Here is a 22100-nt window from a genome sequence, read left to right on the forward strand (position 1 = left end):
ATCTGTTGAATAACATTCTACATTAAGGAATAGGAATCATAGAGTACTACTACTGCTGATACTAATGATATAATAATACCATTATTATAATATGTTATAATATATAGTAATAATAATACATCAGTAATCATACTGTATTACATACACATACACACTTTGGAAAACACACACACAAAAAAACCCCGTCCTGACTCGTGCAAACGTGCAGGACTCGGGGTCAGCAGGGAGGACTACATGTCCCAGGCGCCCCTGTGGTCCCTCCCCCCGCATACCTCTACTGTGCGCTCACGCTGCGCTGTGGGGATCCCGCACAGCACAAGTTGCCCCAACAGCAGCAGCAGCAGCAGCGAAAAGTTTCTCCACAGGAATGGGCGAGTTTGAGAAGGACGCTTTTCTTTTCCACTCCACAGCCGCGGCCCGCAGGTCGACACGGGATCGGATGTAAGGATAGACCGCGCTGATCAACAGCACCAGTTTTGGGATTTTTTTTTGTTTTGGTTCCTTTTCTGTTGGCGATTTGTCGCTCTCTGGATCGGCTGCGCGTCTCCTGAAGATAGCTCCAGCTCCGGAGGGCAGATCTCCCGTGTGGCCAGAGAAAATGCGCTCCTCTCCGCAGCGGTTCGCCGTGTTTCTTCTCGTGTTTTTGCGGCTGCAGCGTGGATCCGCCGCCGGCGCTCGGACCTGTCCCCCTCCCTGCGCGTGTTCTGGGGAGCTCTTGGACTGCAGTCGGCTGAAAAGGGGCCAAATTCCAGACACGATCCCGGAATGGACGGTTCAACTGTGAGTCCGGTTAAAGAGCCTTTGTGTGCCTTATTACTGACATGGATGATCATTTGCTTTTCGCTCACTGGTTAATTATTTGAACATCTTTTCACACATTCGCTCTAAATAGGTTTGGGTTGGGTTTTTTTCCTCCAGCAGCTATGGGATGATCCACATTCCTGCTGGAGTGAAAACAGAAAGGGTTGTAAACCACATAAAGAATCTGGTGCTGCAGGAGAAAATCACTCGGATGACTTTGCTTTAATTGGCCTGAAACTGGATCTTATTTCACTCCACATCTGGTTCAGTCAGTAAACTTTGTGCAAACTTTTCTGTCTCCACTGAACTGCCAAGAAGTTTCACCTCAGACATGAAAACCCTGCCTGTTGTCCAACCATGTCATCGATCCATGTGAATAGGTTTTATTTAACGCACTGGTCCTCACAGCAGCACAGTGGGCTTCTGGGGGCCAGCAGGGCAGCACAAGCAGACTTTAGTGTGTTTTTACACATCAATGTGCCATTGTCAGTCTCTCCAATCCTCTTAATTGAAGTGTAAATAACTGAGAACAAGTCCTCTCAATGCCTGCAGGTGGTGTTTTAAAATCAGGCCTTCTGGTGTATCATTATAGGGTGAAAGTAGTCGTGCTATTAGTAGTTGTTAGACTCCAATCTCCCAGCAGGTCTCCCACAGCACATGCAGTCACAGTTTCAGGACGTCCACAATGCTTATCGTGGTTTGATAGCATCCACCTTTTATTCGTCGTGACTGGTGTGTGTTTTAGTGTTGTTCGGTCTCTGGGTTTTGGCTCCACGGACCTCGGGGGCCTTCAGAGCCGTAAAAGCATAAATCAGAAGCAGTGTGTGTGCAGCCTTGGACTTCTTCCTAAAGCAATACCTCCATTGCTCTCCTGTTTGTCAGCCGGCTCCAGGAGTTGGGACGAGGCTGGAGCCGAAGCACCAAAGGCAACTTCAAGTGCTACTTTACAGATAATTATTCTCACTGGATTTTTTACTGCCCCGCGTCAAGCTGCAGTGCTTGATTTTTTTACTGTCCCGTGCGAGGCCGGAGTGCCTGATTCGCTGCCTGGTCGAAGCCGTTGCCCTGCTGTTGCATTTAGTTTTTCTCTTTCTAAAATGTGCTGCTCTGGAAACTTGCCGTTGCCAGAGAAAACAGACCCAGCCTGAGCCTCATAACCAAGGCCGGCCTTCCAAAGAAAATGAAAAAAAAAAAAAAAAAGTTCCACATGGGGGGAAAAATTCTTTTCACTCTGGCATGCTAATTTACGAGTGGCTCTCCAGCACATCTTAAACCCCTTAAACCGACCGACCCTTTGTTTTCCAGCACCCCATTATTTCTGCTGAATTAGCAACTCCAGAGCCAGCGATGGTACTGATTAAGGAGGAGCGTGTAGGATTAGTTTGAAACAAGCTCGCGGAGAGAAGAGGGGGAAGGAGAAAGTAGGAGGGAGTCGAGGAGAAGAGCATGAAGAAGTGGGATTAAGCCACGAATATCTGCGAGGCTGTTGGGGGGAAACAGGCTCCAGATTTAATGCCTTAGTTTTCATCAACTTGAAACCAACATGTGCATTAAGGCCAAACTACCATTTAAAATTTGAACACACGTCTCAGAACACTCGTTTCTCTCTGGATGGGAGACTCCCGTGAGAGCGTCACAAACACTGATCAGAGGAATTTGATGGTTTTTGGAGCTAAGGAGCTTCATTTGTTTGGTCAGGTAACACGATGGCCTGGAAATACAAGAGAAGGTGGATGATAATAGGAATCCAGTTGTGGTTTATGTCATAGCTAATGCTAATTCACCGGCTGCCTACCTAACATTCCTGAATTTCAACTAGCTATTGATCCAAGAATTCCAAGTCCTATTATAAAATAAAGGCATGGAGGAGTATACGAATTCCTTCCTTCCTTCCAAACAATTATCCGATGAATTTGATGGGTTTTGGAGTCAAAGAAGCACATTTAGTTGGCCTGGTAACACTAATGGCCAGGGAAAAATGCAAGAAGCACAAGAGGTGGTGGAAAACCAGTACCATCACCAGTACCAGTGAATGCCAAGTTTTGTTAGCGACCTACCTGAACGATTTAACCAGCTATTCTAGCTAATTGCTCTAAGTTAGTTAGATGTGATACTGACCTAAATATCAGTTATACCATGATCATGAATGAAAAACCAGTAACTACCACTTACATTTAGATTTTTTAACCAAAGTTTGCACTGATCATAGGGTTGGTGGTTTGATCCCCACCTCCTCCTCCTGTCCATATGCTGAAGTGTCCCTGGGCAAGACACTGAACCCCAAATTGCTCCCCAGTCACTTAGGATGCACAGACCAGTGCCAGCCCCAAGTCCGGATAAACGGGGAGGGCCGCATCAGGAAGGGCGTCTGACACAAAAGCCAATGCCAAATCAAACACGCGGATCATAAAGATCAGAATTCCATACCGGATTGGTCGTGGACCGGTTCACCAACTAGACGGAAACAGATGATCCACAGCGGCGACCCCTAATGGGCAGCAGCAGAAAGACTTCATCCACGATGGTGTAACCCAACCAATGAGAGCTTTTCTGCCTCCTAGAAACAATTATGGAACTACGTTAGAAATCTGCTGCTATATCCAGTTCTTCTAATCTAAAACGTCACTGACAGCACTTGTAACCTAAACAGTGGCTCATTTATTCACTTCAGTCTTTGATAAGAAAGTCGTGCAGCACATTTTCAGCAGACCAGCAGATGCAGGCCGAAGCCTGTACACAGCACTGTGTGTTATCTTGCTCCGCTCAGAGGCTGCTTTGTGAGGGAAGTGGAAGTGTCAGTGCTACTTAAGGTTTATCTAGGGAGTATGATAGCACACCTTTCCCATATGGCCCCCAGCACTGGAACTACAACAACAACAACACACAACTGCATGCTTGGAAAGAAAAGGAGCATTTGGGGGGGTTAGCTTTAGCGAGGCGAGTAAAACTCCGGTTGAGTGGTTCATGAAACTTTCCACCAAAGAACAAAAACAGGCCCCAGAAAATTCAACAGGGGTGTTTCAGACATTTGAAAGGCGTCCCTCTCGCTTTTCCCGGCATTGTGAATACATTACCAGTTGATAGGTTCTTCCCCTCCTCCCCGAGCTCCTTGATGGATTCCAGATGAGGGAGGTAAGGAGGGGTGGAGGGTGAGGGGGTGTAAAAAAAAAAAAAAAGTGTCTGGCACCACGGCGTTGATCGTGCGCAGCAGCGTCAATAACTCCACCACTTTATGGCGCACGAGGCTCCGCTTGCCAGACTCCTTGAGCTGGTTTTCAGGCTCCTTTTCAAAACAGGCAGCAAAAACAAGAGTCTCACCCCCAGTGAGCTGCAGCCAAGGCTGCTTCAGTTCAGTCCAAGACCAGGCTCAGGCGGGTTTGTGTCAGGCCCGGATCCAACGGGGGTTCAGACAAACTCAAGACATAGACCAGAGCTAATCGAGCACAACCCAAGACTACAATAGGCGAGAAGCAACCAATGTACACATCCTTCTTCATGTGCAAACAACTATTAAGAACTTTCCAAAAACGTGCAGAATTCTAGTGGAGTTCTGATATAAACCCTGACTAATCAGTACACACATGGTCGAGGTTTGGGGTCCTGTCCACACTCTGGCTTCTCCAGGTGCATTTGCTCTAAAATGTGTGAGGCACAAGGCAGAAAATGAACCAAGTATCAACGAGAATAGTGTTAGATTTGGTTTGAAGGTTTCTAAACATTAAAGTCGAATAGGAATGTGGTTAATGCAAGTCCAGACACCAGAACAGAGGTCTGGATCAAGCCTCAGCCAGCACTGAAACCTAGACTCCAGCATTTTATCGACTTCTCTCGCTGGGTTTCGACCTCCTTTTCAGCACAAGCAGAATGTCTATCCTCAATAACTTATCAGCTTGTCTGTTTTGGCTCTGCCTCTCAGCAGAGGCCTGGATTTGAAGTGAGCTGTTTTGGCAGGGATGTTCTCCTCTGTTGTAAAGAAGGGATGAATAGCCAACACGAGGCCTCTAACTTGTAAGCCTTTTTTTGGAGAGCTTGAATAGGAAGCAGTACATCTTCTTCTTTTTTATTTTCCAGGCAGTCACATTTGCACCTTCTTACAGTTTAATTACAGCGACTTTTCTTTGATCCATTTCCTCTGTTCAGTGTTTAGGCACAATAACGCAGAGAATTTCTGCGTAATTATGTTTGCCATGCAGACTGCAAGCGGCTGAGAAATACAGCCCATGGTGTATACTTTTCCCTTAATTTTTTGCCTTTTTTCCTTCGCAGGGACCTGAGCCACAACAAATTGCAGGTGCTTGACAGCACTTTGTTTTCCAAGCTGCAACATCTAAGTGAAATGTAAGTACGCCTTGTGTTCTCAGCACTTTTTAAAGTAAGCACAGGATTTTCCAAACAGCCTCATCACTGTCCTGCATGTGGGAAAACTAGTGTTTTAGCTGTGTCTTTTTCTTAACATGCACAGAAAGCTGAACCACAACGAACTGGAGGCAATACCTGATTTGGGCCCTTATGCTTCAAACATCACAACACTCACTCTGTAAGTAAAACTTTTTCTGTGCTCTCACTTCACCCTGGCCTGGAGGGTAATCCTCCGCCAGAGTTGCCATTTCTGGTTAAAGAGTGAGCTGGGAAGTGGTTCCTCCCCTCTTCCTTCCCTCTAGAGAGCAGCCTTTTTGGCTGAGCCAGTTCCCAGACAGGGCAGTTGGAGACATGGCACGCAGCCCTAGACGGGTCACGTGGTGGAAGACAAATGCCATCAACAGAAATGGAAATGTTTTGTCTGGTGGCTGTTGCTCCTGTTGGTGTATTTTTAACCTGGAGGCAGTGACGTGAGGCTGGAAAGAAAGAAAATCTGTCATGTGAAAATGACAAATTTGGGGATTTTTACGCTTAAGCTTCAGTGGGCGTATTACATGTTTCTGTGTGGCCTGTTATGGCACTCAGAAATGAATGGTGGTTCATTTGGAAACAAGACAGTGTCTCTGAGTGCCTGAAAATAAGCCAATTAATCACCGTTTTGTGTATGCAGCATAAACCAACCGTGTTTTAAAGCGTTACCGTGAGACTGATACTGGGAGAGTAAGCTCACTCCTGCTGAGACATTCAATGAAAATGCTTTTGACTTGTCAGATTTAATCCCGTTCAGACTTTAACCAGAGGATCCTTTGGAATATTGTTGTGCAATACGCGCTTTCAAAAGAACACCAGATATTAGTGTGTGAAACCTCAACAATTTTATTTGCTTTCTGTGGCATGTCTCTCCAAAACCAACCGACGTGAAGTTATTGTGGAAGAATGTATCTGTCTCCAGGCCTGATGAGGCGTATTCCTCATCAAGCCCCGACATGATGCTCCCCGGCGGCCGCAGGGCGTTCAGCTGTCAGCCATCGACAATTTGTTTGCACGTTTAGTGCAGGAGCATCACCTCCAGCTATAAGTTTCAGCGTAGGAAGAGTGGCGGGGCGGGATCTTGTTTAAGGCGAGCTCTTTACATCTTGGATGTCACATTTCCCTGCATTATTTGAGGGGGATTTTTGCAAGTTTTCCTCCTGCACACTGTAACTCGGATGTAATTGGATTCGATTATAAATGTATTTGCTGTCCTGGATATTTGTTTGACATACAAACACCACCTGGTGTGACTGGCTGTACTGTTCCCTTAATGGTTAGAAAGAGGTCACAGGTTCATCAGCCACAACTGCAGTGTGTGCTGTCCAAGTACCCTTGAGCAACTCTGGATGAAAGTGCAGCGTTCCTGCACAGATTCACTTTAAAAATTCCAGACTTTCTCCAAACCATAATTTCTTTATTTGATTTGAGGATGTTGTTCAGTTTGGTTTACCCAAAGTCATGTCATCCATGTTAACCCTGCCTTAACTGATTCCAGATAATACTACAGCTTTTGATTTTTTTATTGTATTGTTTTTTTTTCTCTTAGAAAGCTAAATAGAATGAAAGAATAATATGAAACACAGACATTTGTCTTGAAATAAGACATCTTATTTTAACATAACTGAGCTGTGTTTTACAAGCATTTATCAGAGAAATGTGATGCTTTATGTAGCTAATGAACTACATTTGTATTTCCATATCTGGCCAAGTGACACTAATGCTAAGTGGAAAAGACCTGAAGTGAGCTATAAGAGGATGTAGGTCATAACCAGTGCTAATTTACACGAGTTACCTGATCATCATAATCATAATATATCATAATATCATCATAATGTGTGTCATTAGACAAGTAGTGAAGAAGAAGAAGTGACCAGAGTAGCTAAGTAATGTCACTTACACAGAAATATCTACCTTAACATTGCTAAACTTTGCTAACATTAACGACCTTTAGCTTCTTGTCATATCAGACAAAGTATGCTAGTAGCAGCAAAAACGAACTCTCTCAAGAACTTTAACATTTTACATTTTTCGGATCCATTTGATGGTTTTAGAGTCAAAACACATAGGTTTGACCAGGTAACAGATGCTTAAAGACAAAACAGGAAGTACATGAGGTAGATAATAGCAGGAATCCTGCTGGTTTGCTTAACAGCTAATGCTAATTTACATTAGCTACTTACCCGACCTTACAGAATTTTGAGTAGCTATTCCAGCTAATAGCTACAAGCTACTAAGCTACAGTATATTGTGTTAACCCAACACAATCGCTAATGCCATATATGCCATATACATTAAAAAGATCAAATGTAAATATAAGGACTACGGTTTTTAGCTGCTTTGGTTCTAATACAATGGCCTGAAAAACTCCCTAATTTGTCACCCCCCCAAAAAAGACCACATTGTGAATCCGTTCAACTGTTGCCGGCAGTCAGGACCATAAGTCATTTCACATTTGTCAAAAACAATAGAGAGAAAAGCAGCACATGCAGAAGAAGAACTTCACGCTCTCACACTCGCGCTGCCTGTGTTGGCTGTCGCCCTCCTCCTTCAGATTAGGTGGCGCAGTGTGATTTTCCACAATTTTTCTCCCTCCTTCGGTTTCTCCGAGCTGGGAGGGTAGTCAAGACCCCGGGGTATCGGATACCACTTATTCAAACAGCCAGTCAGACATAGCGGCAGCTCTCGCCGACTTCTTTGACCTCGCAGCTCCGAGTAAAAACAAACGGCAATAACCCTGCAGCTGGTAGTAATTGAGTCGTGATCATCTTAATTAATTGAACAATTTCCCAGGAATTTATGGAGGGGGTAAACCCCACCGCCGCTAAATCCCTCTGCGTGTTCAGGGGGGTTCAACAAATGACCTGGAGATTCCAGGTCTGATTAGGTGAACCTCCTGGTATGTCCATGGAAATGGGGACCTTGTTGAAGATGAGAGTTGCAAACCAAAACAGACGCGATTATAGTCATAATCCATGACATTTCCAAAATAGATATAAGTGGCCGCAACTAGTGAAAAGTTTTATAATCTGTTGGTAGTTTTTGATGAATCAATTTATCGTCAAAATGCATTTCTGAACTTATGTAACATGTTTAATTTGAGGTTTTGTAGTCTTGCAGGCAATGCAGAAAAACGTTCATACATCTAGACTTTTACAGCTCCCCTGTCATTTTATGTGAAAGTCCTTCAGTTCACATGTTAATACGATCCCTGCTTCCCTCCACTCCGACTGCGAGCCGACGTGTTAAGATGATCAGCCATCTGAGTGAGATATGTGCAAAGTTTAATGTGCCGTCTCAACAGCAAACGCAGCCCTGGTTTTCATTACAGGCGCCACTGCAGAGAGAGGGAGTCATCAGATGGCTTCTCAAAACTCTGTTCTTTTTCCAATAGGAAATACCACACACACACACACGCAAACGCACCCCCACACATATGCACACACACTACGAGAGCGAGATGGTTTTTAGAAAAAACGACTTTCCATTTAAAGAGCTCCCCCCCAATAAAAGAATTAGCTGCTGCTCAGCGGACAAAGCTTTGCTGAAGCACAAATCAACAACAACAGCAAAAAAAAAAAACCCTTCATCAAGGATCCTTAAATTTCACATAACAACATAACTTTTCAGTGTGTAAATGCGGTCGGCTTGCCGGTGGTGGAGGCCGAAAATACTGTGGGGTTTCGTCAAGCGTGCTGGCAGGTATACGCTTGTGTGAAACCCACATCATGTTGGTGTGACGAGCCTGTAATAAAACAGGCTTTGCCCACACGTATAACCCTCGCATGTCTTAGAAGGTTTGGAAAGTCTTGAAACATGTGCAGATGAAGATTTTGGGAATGTGCATATTTTTAAAGGGATCCAAAAAAAGTGTTGTACTGACTTTATATTCATAGTAAACACTTTCTGTGGCTGAAATCACGGCAGCGCTGCAGCGTTGATGTACTGTGCTTTAATCTGCTATGTGCCTCAGTTTAATAAAGGGTGCATGTTTGATCAATACTCAAGATTCCTCGGGCTCTTATCGACCCACGGTCGGCCTTCCATCGACTTCCACTAACAGCAGCAAAGCCCGACAACCGCAGTTGTAATGGCTCTATAATCATGTTATCTGATAGCAAAGTGGATGAACAAATTTGAAGGGCGTGTAATTAAAGCGTACAATGCTCGGCTTGTTTGTGTGCGGAGAAGACGGAGGAGTGCTCATTGAGTGGCGGCGCTGATGTCGAAATTGGAAAGGAAAACAGCATTGTTTGCCGTATGTTGGCACAGCCGTCTGGGTCGTGCAACCACGCAGGGTTTGTGATACAAAATAAAATGAATCTGAGAGGGCTGATGGGGTTGTGGAATAATTTCTGCTCCTTGAGGGCCAATCTCCTTGTCCTCGGGAAGTGTGCTCCAGCCCCTCGTCCAGAGAAACTGGAAAGACTGGTTCTTTCTCACCAGGCGGCCCTCCTTCTCTCAGCGACCAGTCAGGGGAACATGAAAACTGAGACACAGGTGGTGTGCGGCACTTTTGTTTGGGACCGGGGGGCTGTGGTGCGTGGAAAGCCCACTGCAAATCTCCAAACAAAAGAGCTGCCTGTGCCGCTCTTTATGGTAGACGATGATCTGTATTTCACTATAGCCTTGTATTTACTGCACATCAGAAGTCGTTTGAGTTTGTGATAGTTTATTAATTTTATTCATGTGGCCAAATATCACAAATATGTCTCAAGTGGCTTTTTCAGCAAGGAGGTTATTCCAGAGGAAGGGGGCGAGATTAGGAAGAGGCCCTGCAGCCAGCTGACTTCTTTTTAATTCTGGGGACAGACAGGAGTGAGTAGGTTCATGCACAAACCTGAGTGAAACCAAAAGAACCTTCGAGGCCAGTGATTTATTTTCAGACTGATGTGAAGAAAGTTTCACATTGGCCTTCCACTCTCCATTGTGCACAGGCATGCTTGCTGGCATGTGTTCATACACCAAACTGTATGTAAGAATATAACAATTTAAATCCAGCAATGATTTGATTTAACATCTTTCAGTAGTTTCTGTGCATCAAAAAATGTCTTTTTGTGTGTTGCTGCTTGTAGTAGCTTCTGTCCCCACCCCCAACCCGCCAGCCCCCTGCCTATAGTCTGCCCCTCCCCAGCACAGAGGCTGACTCAAGCATGAGGCTCTGTCAGGTTTTATTCCAGCAATGTCTAAAAGTTTGGGCTGCCATCCATCTTGAATCTTTGTTGACCGTTGAGTTCCTCCCCTCTGTGTATCTGAATCACAAGATATCCGAAAGGTGCTGCACTTTCCAGATGGAGAGCCCCGTCTCCATGGAAATATCAACATCAACACATATGGAAAATGGGTCAGAGCTCTCTCAGTGTTGCCACACAGTGTTTTGAATCGGTGCGATATCTCAGTTTCCCAGCGGTGTGGTGCCACGCTGTCTCTCTGTCTGAGGTGGACAAAATGAGAATAAAATCTGAGATCAAGATTAGACGAACCAGGAGAGTGGGTGCGAGCATGGTGAGAATAGACAGGTCATAATACCTGATTTGAGGCCCGAGTGTTACATGCAGCTTTTTTCTTGCACTTGTGACAACGTGCTGGAGGCATTTTCTTAATTAATCTGCCCTGCACACCTGCATGCTGGCATCACGCTGCTCATCTCTATTTTTACGCAGCTGGTCTATTTGTATCATTCTCTCTCTATGCGTGGCTCTGCACAAGCTGTTTTAAAAACTATTGAAATACATACCTAATTGTACCAGAGGCAATGTGACGCAGCAGAGCAACCTTGTGAGCTGGTTAATTCATGCAGCACCAGTTGATATTGCCTAATACTGCCTGTGCCTCCAAACTCTGCATAACCAACTGCATTATCACTTGGCAAAACTCAGCATGCACACAGTGAAGCCCTCTCGGCCACTTTAAATCTGCTCAGAAAACACAGCTGGCACGCAACCACGCGCTACAAAGACAGAGTCTGTGTAGCAGGTAAAAAACCCGCTCCTCCCCGCCTACGTAACGCATCGAGTCCGTGTCCCATGTGTTCTAGCCGTAAGGCGGCCACAGCTGAGACGCTGGAACTTGGGCATCTTTGGTCTTTTTGCTTAAGAACTCGATGAACTAGCTGACCAATCATCATCTAATCGAGTAATCAGTTCACCAACTAAACATTTCAGCTCTCTTCGCGACAGCAGCCAGTTTTGCCAAGCAGCCTGTGCTGTGGGTCAGCTAAATGACAGATTCAACAATTAAATATTAATGACACCACATCCCAAATTAAACCTGCCTTTTTTTAGGGCTGCTGGAAAAAAACAGACAAACTAACAGCTCTCTGGTCAGTAAGGTGTAGCAGGAGGGGGGACTGTAACCATCGCAATGAATACTGAAAACGAGGCCTGTAGTCTGGTACATTGGAGGGAATTCCTGCCCCCCCCCCACTCTCTCTCTAGTGCCGGGTCTCATACACAAAGAGGGCACTGTACAGGCTCTGTTTATAACTAAGCAGTCCCTGCACTGCAATTTAGGAGGCGTGCAGCTCAGGAAATTGCTGGCCTCTGCCGAGGCATGCTTTCACTGAGGGAATGGTATTCATCAGCCAAGTAATTGGCAGGTTACTTTTTTAAATACCTTGTTGGTAATTACCTTATAAACAAAATAACACATCAATAAACCCAAAGGTTGCTTCGACCTGTCATGAAGAGCAGCAACATTGATCATACAGAGCAATTTGTTGGCATGCTTCAAATACTGCAGGCATGCAACATCAGCAAAAAAAAAAAAACTATGACAGGGTTTCACGTTGGGTGGTAAGTTTTCGCTTTCCAGGCGCGTGAGAGTTCGTCATTTTTTAATACCACGGGCTAATTGAGGGACTTGACTGTTTGTATGTCAGGAAACATGAAACCGGTGTGCGCCACTAGTCAAATACACAGTATTTTTGTCATTTATTGGAGCGATGGTGTCTGTATTTTCAGAGCAAACAACAGGATCACCAGGATCTCTGTGGAGCAGCTCAGGCCCTTCCTCGCTCTGGAAACGCTCGACCTCAGCAACAACAACATTGTGGATATAAAGGCCAGCTCCTTCCCCGCTCTGCCCCTCAAGAACCTGTGAGTGTCACCACTTAATGCCTCATTGTATATTTCATGAGAGTGTGTTCAGCACCAAGCCTCTATTTCTGTTGGAATACAGTTTTTTTAATCTATGTCTTTGCATTTTAAGCAAACCTCGTTTTGAAATCTTTCTCTCTCAGGTACCTGAACAACAATCGGATCTCGTCGCTGGAGACGGGCTGCTTCACCAACCTGTCCAGCAGTCTGCAGGTTCTACGGCTGAACCGCAACCGTCTGTCCACCATCCCGGCCAAGATCTTCCAGCTGCCCAACCTCCAGCATCTGTAAGCTTTTTTCTTTTTTCTTGCTTTATCTCAGAAATATGACTATCAGGGATTTCCCGACCTTTTCCTGAACTACACACTAGTTTGGAGGCTTGTCACTTGCACAGCTGAGGATACGCAGGGTAAAAAAAAAAACTGCAGAACGCACGAAAAATGAAGGCTCATAAATTCATTTATACTGAACACTTAACAAATTTTGCAGAGTGTCCTTGCTCTGTCTCTCTCTGTCTCATGGCACAGCCTCAAACATCTCACCATTATATTTGTATGCCAGTATTTAATTTTGAGAATATAATTTGCTGATATATTGGCAAGTTATTGGCTGTTGACCAGTTAATGTCATCTGCCATCATTGTGGTGACCAGCGTGATTTTGAGATGGTCTAAATGCTTTTTTTGAGACACCCTGAACTTAGTGCAGTTCAGTGGAAAACACTGAAGAATTGAAAAAAACGATTAAACCATTTCAGGCTTGTGCTCACCACTCTGTGCGTGTTTCAGGGAGCTGAGCAGGAACCGGGTTCGCAGGGTGGAGGGCCTGACGTTCCACGGCCTGCATGCTCTTCGCTCCTTGAAGATGCAGAGAAATGGCCTCAGCCGCCTGATGGACGGAGCCTTCTGGGGCCTCAGCAACATGGAAGTCCTGTAAGCAAATCGCCAAGAGATCTGCATTAAGTTCTGCTCCTCCATCATTAGTTCAATGTAGTATGAAGTCTAATTGTGTGTGTGTGTGTGTGTGTGGGCCTGCAGGCAGCTGGACTACAACAACCTGACGGAGGTGAGCAAGGGCTGGCTGTACGGCCTGCTGACTCTGCAGCAGCTCCACCTTGGCCACAACGCCATCAGCAGGATCCGACCTGACGCCTGGGAGTTCTGCCAGAAACTCAGTGAGCTGTGAGTCCACCTTTTTTTTCTCTCTCTCTCTCTCTCTCTCTCCTTTCTTCCCTCCATTTTCCCCCCCTCCCTCTCGTTATTCCCTCCTCACTTTCCACTCACACTCTGAACTCCCAACACTTCTCTGTGTTGCCCTCTCCTCCTCTCTGGCCCTCCCGTCTGCCCTTCCTCACACTCCAGTTCCTCCCGTCGCCAAGCCCTGCATACACACACACACACACACACACACACACACACACACAGACAAAGCAGCGTCTCTTATGCTCTGCCAGCCAGTGCCAACATTAAAGCACTGCCAACATATTACACACCCCTTTGCCTCCTCTCCGTTCTGCCGTCGCCTGAGCCAAAAACACCACCCTCCGGAAGTCCCACTTACTCCTTCTTTCGAAATCCATTATTAGTCGCAGGTTCTTTGCTTGTGAAGTACTACATTACCCACAACCTTGAGCGATTTCCCACCCATCAGCACACATTCCTGGAAGCAGACTAAATGTCCTTTGTTGTGGCTGTTGTTTACAGCAGCGGTCAGTTCAGTGTTTGCCGTGTCTGGAGCCTTTTTCACAGATAGGTTGTTGTTCTTTACCCTCCCCGCTTCTCTCGCTCTTATCGTGTGAACCTGAGAGTAAACAAGCCGCCTGCTGGCTGGGAACGTGCCCAGCTATCTGATCTGTCCTCATCTCAGTTTACTTTAAAACTGGCTTCTCAGAATTATTTGTTTCAAGATTTCTGATTTGGTCTCCTGGTACTCGTGCAAAATGAAAGACGTCATGACATTGACTTGCAATATTTTTGAGTGCAGGTCACTCAAGTCTGTAAAATCTAGAAATATTAAAAAAATTTTAGTGACAGCCACACCTGCATAAATACGAATACAAATAAAGCTGTATGTTGAACATAGTTATGGATTTTACTTTTGATATTTGTTGCTGCAGTCTCCATTTGTCAAGGGACAAAGTAACAGACTATGTTGAATAGAATCTATAATATATAGAATGTGTAAATAAGCCTGGATACCAGCATTTTCTTTCTCTATAAAGCACAAAATGGCAAATCATGTGGGATGATTCTAGAAGAGGTTCAAGACAAATGAAGTGATGCGTGTCACAAACTAAAGTGATACTCTATCAAAAGATTATTGCTTATTTCTACCAGCCAGGTTTCTGGGGAACTGTTCTCATGTTGTTTTTGTTGTCTGTCCTACAGCAACCTCTCCTCCAACCATCTGTCCAGACTGGAGGAGTCCAGCTTTGTAGGCCTCAGCCTGCTGGACGAGCTCCACATCGGGAACAACCGTGTGAGCTTTATAGCGGACGGAGCTTTTCGTGGCCTCTCCAACCTGCAGATGCTGTGAGTTGAAAAAGTCTAGTACAAGACACAAAAGTTTCCTACAAAAGTGACTTCATGCAAGCTATATGATCAGAAAATCATTCCTGGGACGGGTGTCAAAATCTTGGTATCTTATCTGAGCAGCAACAGCAGACGCACTTAAAGGGTTTACTCTGGAAGAATTCATCAACAATTTATGGTAATTTGTGAGCTTTAGAGGTGCTGGTAGCCAGACTTTTTTAAATGTTTGGCAGATCTAGGCAAGCTGTTTCCAACTGCTTTCAGTTTTTGTGCTAAGCTAAGCTAATCCTCTCACTGGCAAAGGGAAGAAGTGCTATTTCCAAAGTGTCAAACCATTCCTTTAAGTAGATAGTACGTTTTGTGATTCAGTGTTTCAGCTAACGCTCATATTAAATATATGCACAGGTCCCAAAAAATACTTCATATGCTGCCCCTTCATATGCTGCCCCTCCACCCTCGTTAAAACCCACCTCCACCATCAATTCTCTGCCTGAGTGGAAACATCCTGCCTGATTTGTTTTGGGGATGTGAAATAGATTACTGTGCTGAGGTCTCTCCACACACATAAAAAAAAAAAAAAAAAAACCCTCCAAAAGGCTCAACCCGACCTCAACAACCCCCCCACCTCTTCCCTTCCTCCGCCCGGCCCCAACCCCCCTCCCACATCAACATCCACCCATCCCCCCTTTCCCACAGAGTGGGTCCGTAACATTTCCCCTGGTTGGGAGTTTTTAACTGGAACCAAATGTGAGCTGTGCTGCTGAGGTCACCATAGGGCAGGTGTGCAGCTAGGTGGACGTGGATTGCTTCAGGGCTTCAAATCTGCCACCCCCTCCCACACGCACACACACACACACCCTTCCTCAATCTCAATCAGCCATAACCAGACATGTCGAGGAGGAAAATAACTGTTTGAACGCATTAGAGGAGCCGAGGGATCAAAGGAGGCAATTTCTCTGGGAAATTCTTGGCTTTTAGCGATGTTCGTACTCTAATGCCGCGTATGTAGTTGTCTGGTGTATTTTCTTCTCTGCGGATATTTCTACAGCTGTCACAGTTCCAGTTTGATAGCAGAAAATGTTTCGGGGAACATTAACATTAATTGTCAGATTTTGGTGTCATTCCCTCAGAATCAAAGAGCATGGGCTTTTTTCTGTACAGCTTTGTATTTTGCCCTGAAGTTCAGAGATCATACAAGGAGAAATCCATTGAAGTGAAAGCAAAGAGACCAATTTCTGTACCCACAGTAGTGGGAACTAGACCAGAAGCTTGTTGCAGCAGTTATTCTTAACTTAAAACTTTGCCTCTTATCATGTAAGTATTTACAAAGTGGAGATTTACACAACTCTGGATTGAAGCAGTTTGAACCACACACACTAGTTCTCACATGGAGATTAATTTTTACTAAATATTTGCACACGCTGTCAGATGTAACCATTATGTAGCTAACTGAACTAGTTTGGCACAAATTGAGGAGTAAAAGAGTTGATGGCATTTGGTTGGCACATATGGTCTGACACTTGTACAAAACATAAAATGCTGTTTAATAATTATGTAAATTCGCAAAAAATGATGAATTAATGTTGGTTAGGCTAGAAAAATCAAATATGCATGTGTGGAGTTTGGTGTATGGTGTTTTAGAGTTTGTGTTAATGAGTGGGAAACACGTATACAGAACTTTTAATTTAGGTATATTATGTCACTGTAAATGGGTAATACATGAGCGAGCGTATGTGGTTTTATCATAGTGATCTGTAAATCTTCATGACTCATCTTATGACCAGCTGGTGCAGCAGCTCCTGAATGCAGCTAACAGACAGGTCGGCTTCTGATCGAGGAGAAATGCTCTTTACCAAACAAGAATAAAGGTCTTGGTCAGAGATGAACCCACAGAAGGTGTTAAATATCACTGTCTCATGATGTATTTAATGGTGGATGGAGATGTGGCGCCATTTCCTTTGAGGGTGATTCACATACATTTTTGCATCGCATGCAGAGTATATTTATCCCCTCGAATGAAGTTTCAAATGCAGCACACATTATATTGCAGTGCTTCCTTGTAAAACTTCTTTTTCTATACAACACGGAAAAGCCATTGCAGACTTTTAAAAGTGCCGCAAAGGCCAGGAAGGAACTTCCTGTAAGGCATGGAGCCACTTTGAATATAATTTAAAGTCTCAAACATTTTCCCCCTTCACACAAAATGTAAAGCCGCAAAAAGTTTTATTAACATCGCAACTGCAGTTGTTTTCTGGGTGTGGATTTTTTACAATGCGGTCTGTCTTTGTTTCCTCGAAAAAGGGATCTCCAAAAGAATGAAATCTCCTGGACCATTGAAGACATGAACGGGCCTTTCTCTGCACTGGACAAGCTGAAGAAACTGTGAGTTCATGATGGAACACAGGCACATCAAGGCCGACGAGTAAAAGCGAGCTGCGAAACTGATCGGTTTGTCGTTTTCCCAGATTTCTGCAGGGGAACCAGATCCGCTCGGTGACCAAGAAGTCTTTCTCGGGCCTGGACGCGCTGCAGCACCTGTGAGTCGGCCTCGCGTTTCACTGATTGTTTCCAAAAGTCCGAGCTGTAAACTAAGCAGGGTGAATCACACTGAGACACAGAGGCTGTTTGTTAGATCTGTACACCCATACTGTCCTCTCCCATTCCTCCACTTTGATGTGGAATCGAGAAAAAAACTCCGCCATTAGTATCTTTACATGTGTGCCAGACTATATCGATCACCGAGGCAAGTGGAGGGAAAGGGAACTCTGTGTGTGTGAGTGTGTGTGTATGAGTGTACAACAGCTGCATTTGATTCTAATTAGAGTTTTTTCCCAGCCGTTGCCAGAGCTCAAAGCAGCCCGGAGTTGGGCCTCTCTTGATTAACACAGCAAACTGCTGCCCAGAGTTTTATTGTTCTGGAGCCCAGACTTTTTTCTCCCCTCGATTGAAGTTTTTGTAGCTTTCACTCTGTGCGGCTGATGTTGGCAGAAAATGCTGCCGTCTTTCTGCGAGGATCTTACCAGTCTTAATTTCTTTTCTCTCTCTCCTTTCTCCGCAGAGATTTGAGTAATAACGCAATCATGTCTGTCCAAGCGAACGCCTTCTCTCAGATGAAGAACCTGCAGGAGCTGTGAGTTTGATCACGGACAGCTTTTGTTAGTGTTTCAGTGTTGATGTGGGACAGAACACCAGGTGAAACTCATTATGGTGTGCTGGGAAAGTCAGCAGCAAACAGTGCTTACTTCAATGTTAATACCAGGCCCACATTTTCCTTTGTCGCCTTCCACTGTAAGTTCCAGTAAAAAGATATGCAAGGGAATTTTTTATTTTTCTTATTGCGACTTAATGAATGTCAGACAAATTTCTCACACAGTTTTTGAAAAAGTAGTGCATTTAGTATTCTTACCAGTAAATGTTCTATTACATAGTCATGTGTGTTGTATACTTTACTTGTGTGTTGTTTCAAGCATTATTCACGAACTATGCAAGCGCAAAATCCCAGAAAACTAACCATTTACAGTCATGTTATTGCAATCTGAATGTTTCTGGTATCTTCTCCCCCGGCAGACGTCTGAACACCTCCAGCCTGCTGTGCGACTGCCAGCTGAAGTGGCTTCCCGTCTGGGTGGCAGAACAAACCTTCCTGCCCTGCGTCAACGCCAGCTGCGCCCACCCGCAGATGCTGAAGGGCAGGAGCGTGTTCGCCGTCAGCCAGGAGGAGTTTGTGTGCGGTGAGTGATGCATTCACTCGGTGTAACACCTTTACACACACACGCGCACACACTGTAATGCTTTAAAAACAGCCATTTATCCGTGGCAGGTTTTCCATTTGCGAACTGACCCAGATTGTTCAATATTTTCCTCCCTGACTCGTGGACAAGCTAATGAGTGTCATGAAAGAACCAGTATGGAAATTTACTAGGTTGTCAGCTTTCCTGGTTACCATCAGATTAAACTACTGAGGAAATATTTCAGTTCAGTTTTTCCCCTTTCAGACCCTCATCTGCCAACAAGATGCCAAAGAATCTGCCAAACATGGCTAAATATTCCAAACCTGAACACATAGAAATGTTTTAATTGCAATTTTAAACTGTCCCTTTTGTTCTCTTCCCAGATGACTTCCCAAAGCCTCAAATCACAGTGCAGCCGGAGACCCAGTCAGCCCTCAAGGGCACCAACGTGACGTTCGTCTGCTCTGCGGCCAGCTCCAGCGACTCGCCTATGACCTTCGCCTGGAAGAAAGACAACGAGGTCCTGAACGACGCGGAGATCCACAACCAGGCCCACCTGCGTGTGCAGGGCGGCGCAGGAGGCGAGACGGAGGTGACGGAGTATACGACCACCCTGCAGCTGCGTAATGTGGAGTTTTCCAGTGAGGGAAAGTACCAGTGCGTCATCTCCAACCACTTTGGATCATCCTATTCCACCAAGGCCAGGCTCACTGTCAACAGTAAGTTTGAGATGGGATTAACCAATTGTTTGGGATGTGTCTCGATCCATAAGCTGCCTGTCAAAGTCTTCAGTGACACAAATTTAAGGTCTTTTTGTCATTTCCAGTGCTGCCCTCCTTCACCAAGATGCCGATGGACCTAAGTATTCGTGCTGGAGCAACAGCCAGGCTGGAATGTGCTGCCGTGGGTCACCCTTCTCCTCAGATAGCCTGGCAGAAAGACGGAGGCACCGACTTCCCTGCTGCCCGTGAGCGGCGCATGCACGTAATGCCGGAGGATGACGTGTTTTTCATAGTGGACGTCAAGACCGAGGACATAGGAGTTTATAGTTGCACTGCTCAGAACACAGCTGGAGCTATTTCTGCAAATGCAACACTGACCGTTCTAGGTGAGAAACAGCACTGTTGGAGCAGAAAGTCACATTCTACGTTTAAAGCCCCCATTTTCAGTTCAGAGGCTTGTATGAAGGATAGATAAACTACTCACTGATGAATCTCTCTTACATTATTGCTTCCCTGTCATACTAACCTATTCTAATGCTGTAAACCTTCTACAGAAACACCCTCCTTCTTGCGGCCCCTCATGGATCGCACTGTTGCAAAGGGTGAAACCGCTGTCCTCCAGTGCATAGCGGGCGGCAGCCCTCCCCCAAGGTTAAACTGGACCAAAGATGACAGCCCACTGCTAGTGACCGAGCGCCACTTCTTCGCAGCTGCCAACCAGCTTCTCATCATCGTTGATGCCGCAGAGGCTGACGCGGGGAAGTACACTTGCGAGATGTCAAACGCGCTGGGCACCGAAAGGGGTAACGTTAGGCTGGCGGTCATACCAAACCCTAACTGCGACTCTGGAGTGCAAGGCGGTGTGGGAGTTGGCATGGTTGGTGGGGCAGGATCGGACGATGATGGATGGACCACAGTGGGAATCGTCATTATAGCTGTGGTGTGCTGCGTGGTGGGCACATCACTGGTTTGGGTGGTCATCATCTACCACACTCGGCGACGCAACGAGGACTGCAGCGTCACCAACACAGGTTGGTTAATGATGACTCCTTGCAGTTGGAATTTTTATTTATCAGGGTTCCCTGAACCAGACAAGTATTGCTGATCCTCAAAGTAGTCTGCTAGCTATAACACTGGAAGTGTACTGTATAACATGATGCCCTTGTGCTTCAGATGAGACCAACCTGCCTGCCGACATTCCCAGCTACCTGTCCTCCCAGGGCACACTTGCTGACCGACAGGACGGCTACATCCCCTCAGAGAGCGGCAGCAGCCATCAGTACATGGCTTCATCAATTAGCGGCTTCTATTTGCAGCCTAAAGACATGAACGGTAGCACACCAGCCTTTTCTTCTTTGTCCTAAAATTGAATCCTTCTGCAGCATCACGTTTTTCTGACATGATGCTGTTGCTTCACCTATACAGGTCTTTGTCAGCTGGATACAGGAAGTGAGGCAGACATGGAGGCAGCCATCGACCCTCTACTCTGCCATTATCAAGGTCCAATCAGCTCATTGCTTCGCCGGGACTTGTACGCCACTGACCCATCAGAGGTCTTCACAGGTCTGTACAACTCGTCTGTCAAATGGAAAAGATTCTTTTGCTCATTATCCTGTAAACACTGTTGTTGGTCCACAACATTACGTCCAAGTATTCCTGAAGTACATTCATTATCTCTGGAATTTGTCTTTCTGACTTTTTTTCTTATGTGGAATTAATAATTCCCATTTTTTTTACCTACAGGCTGTTCCATCGACCAAAGGCCGGTATGCATTGACTCCTATGGCGGCAGCCTGACAAACGCGAAAAGGAGGGACTACTTCCTGTCCGAGCATTACGACCTCTGCTCCTCCACTGTTCTGATGCAGCTTCCCAACGCCAGTCTCCATCATGGCCCCTCCCACCAGCAGAGTGACCGCCGACCATCCATGGAGGAGGGAGAAGCCAACGAGTACGGGCGAGCTCATGAGTGTCTTTCCCCCTGCAATACCTTCATGGGTAGGTCTTAAGTTACCCAGTTTTCTCAACTTTTCCAGATTTTCTCTGTATGTTGGTCTGACTTCTTCTTGCACCTTTCTCACTCAGGAACATTTGGGAAAGCTCCCTGGAGGCCCCATAAGGACCTGTACACAGACTTCAGCTTACCGCCAGTGACACAAAACGGAATAACTCTGCACGAGAATCCATACGCCGCTCCTGACACCGAGTCAGACCAGGAGGAGAACGGCCTCGCCAAGGACTCAGAGTCAGAGCTGAGCAACAGCGTTTATGAACAGCCATTTGACAGCAGCAGGACTGATCCTATCACACAGCGCAGAACAAGCACTTAGTGGAGTGACTCTTGTTTTTCGTGAAGAGGAAGACCAAAAAATGAACATTTCTACCTCACTGAATGGACACTTTTGCAATAAAAGACTCCTCAAATGTGCAACAAGTGAATGTAAAGGACAATTTAATGTTCCAAGAGAAAAGTAAAAAGGAGCATATTAGCAGCTGTTCTTTAAGGACGCGGCTTCAGTTAAATAATATAGATGATTATATACATTTTTATATAAAGTTTATTATATTTTGTAAATTGTATATAAACAGATTCCATTATTTTTGCTTACCTTTTGTGTATGAGAATTTTGCAGCCCTGCCAATTCAGTTATTCCAGCTTTGAATGAAGCAGTGTTTTGCACATATGTATACAATAAAAACACCTTAATGTGTGCTGCTACATTCACTAAAGTGCTGCAGGTCTTCAGTGTTGTTACTGTCTTTATCGTGCCCAACATGTATTAGAGATTTAGAGGACGTGGCTGGCCTTTTAGAGCAGAACCGCAGACCG

The 22100-nt window shown here is 45.3% G+C and overlaps 1 protein-coding gene across 1 annotated transcript; it reads left to right on the forward strand.

Annotated features, from left to right (window-relative positions):
- Positions 1-331: 331 nt before the first annotated feature.
- lrig3 (leucine-rich repeats and immunoglobulin-like domains 3) lies at positions 332-22005 on the forward strand. The gene is made up of 19 exons (XM_041963799.1): positions 332-780; positions 5068-5139; positions 5264-5338; positions 12153-12287; positions 12431-12574; positions 13075-13218; positions 13324-13467; positions 14674-14817; positions 17119-17199; positions 17283-17354; positions 17876-17947; positions 18385-18548; positions 18932-19267; positions 19375-19656; positions 19825-20301; positions 20444-20602; positions 20696-20833; positions 21014-21268; positions 21356-22005. Exons 1-19 carry the CDS (start codon positions 599-601, stop codon positions 21598-21600), a joined length of 3321 nt encoding a protein of 1106 aa, XP_041819733.1. The 5' UTR covers positions 332-598; the 3' UTR covers positions 21601-22005.
- The last annotated feature ends 95 nt before the right edge of the window (positions 22006-22100 follow it).

Source organism: Chelmon rostratus, chromosome 22, assembly GCF_017976325.1.
Source record: "Chelmon rostratus isolate fCheRos1 chromosome 22, fCheRos1.pri, whole genome shotgun sequence".
Lineage (NCBI taxonomy): Eukaryota > Metazoa > Chordata > Actinopteri > Chaetodontiformes > Chaetodontidae > Chelmon > Chelmon rostratus.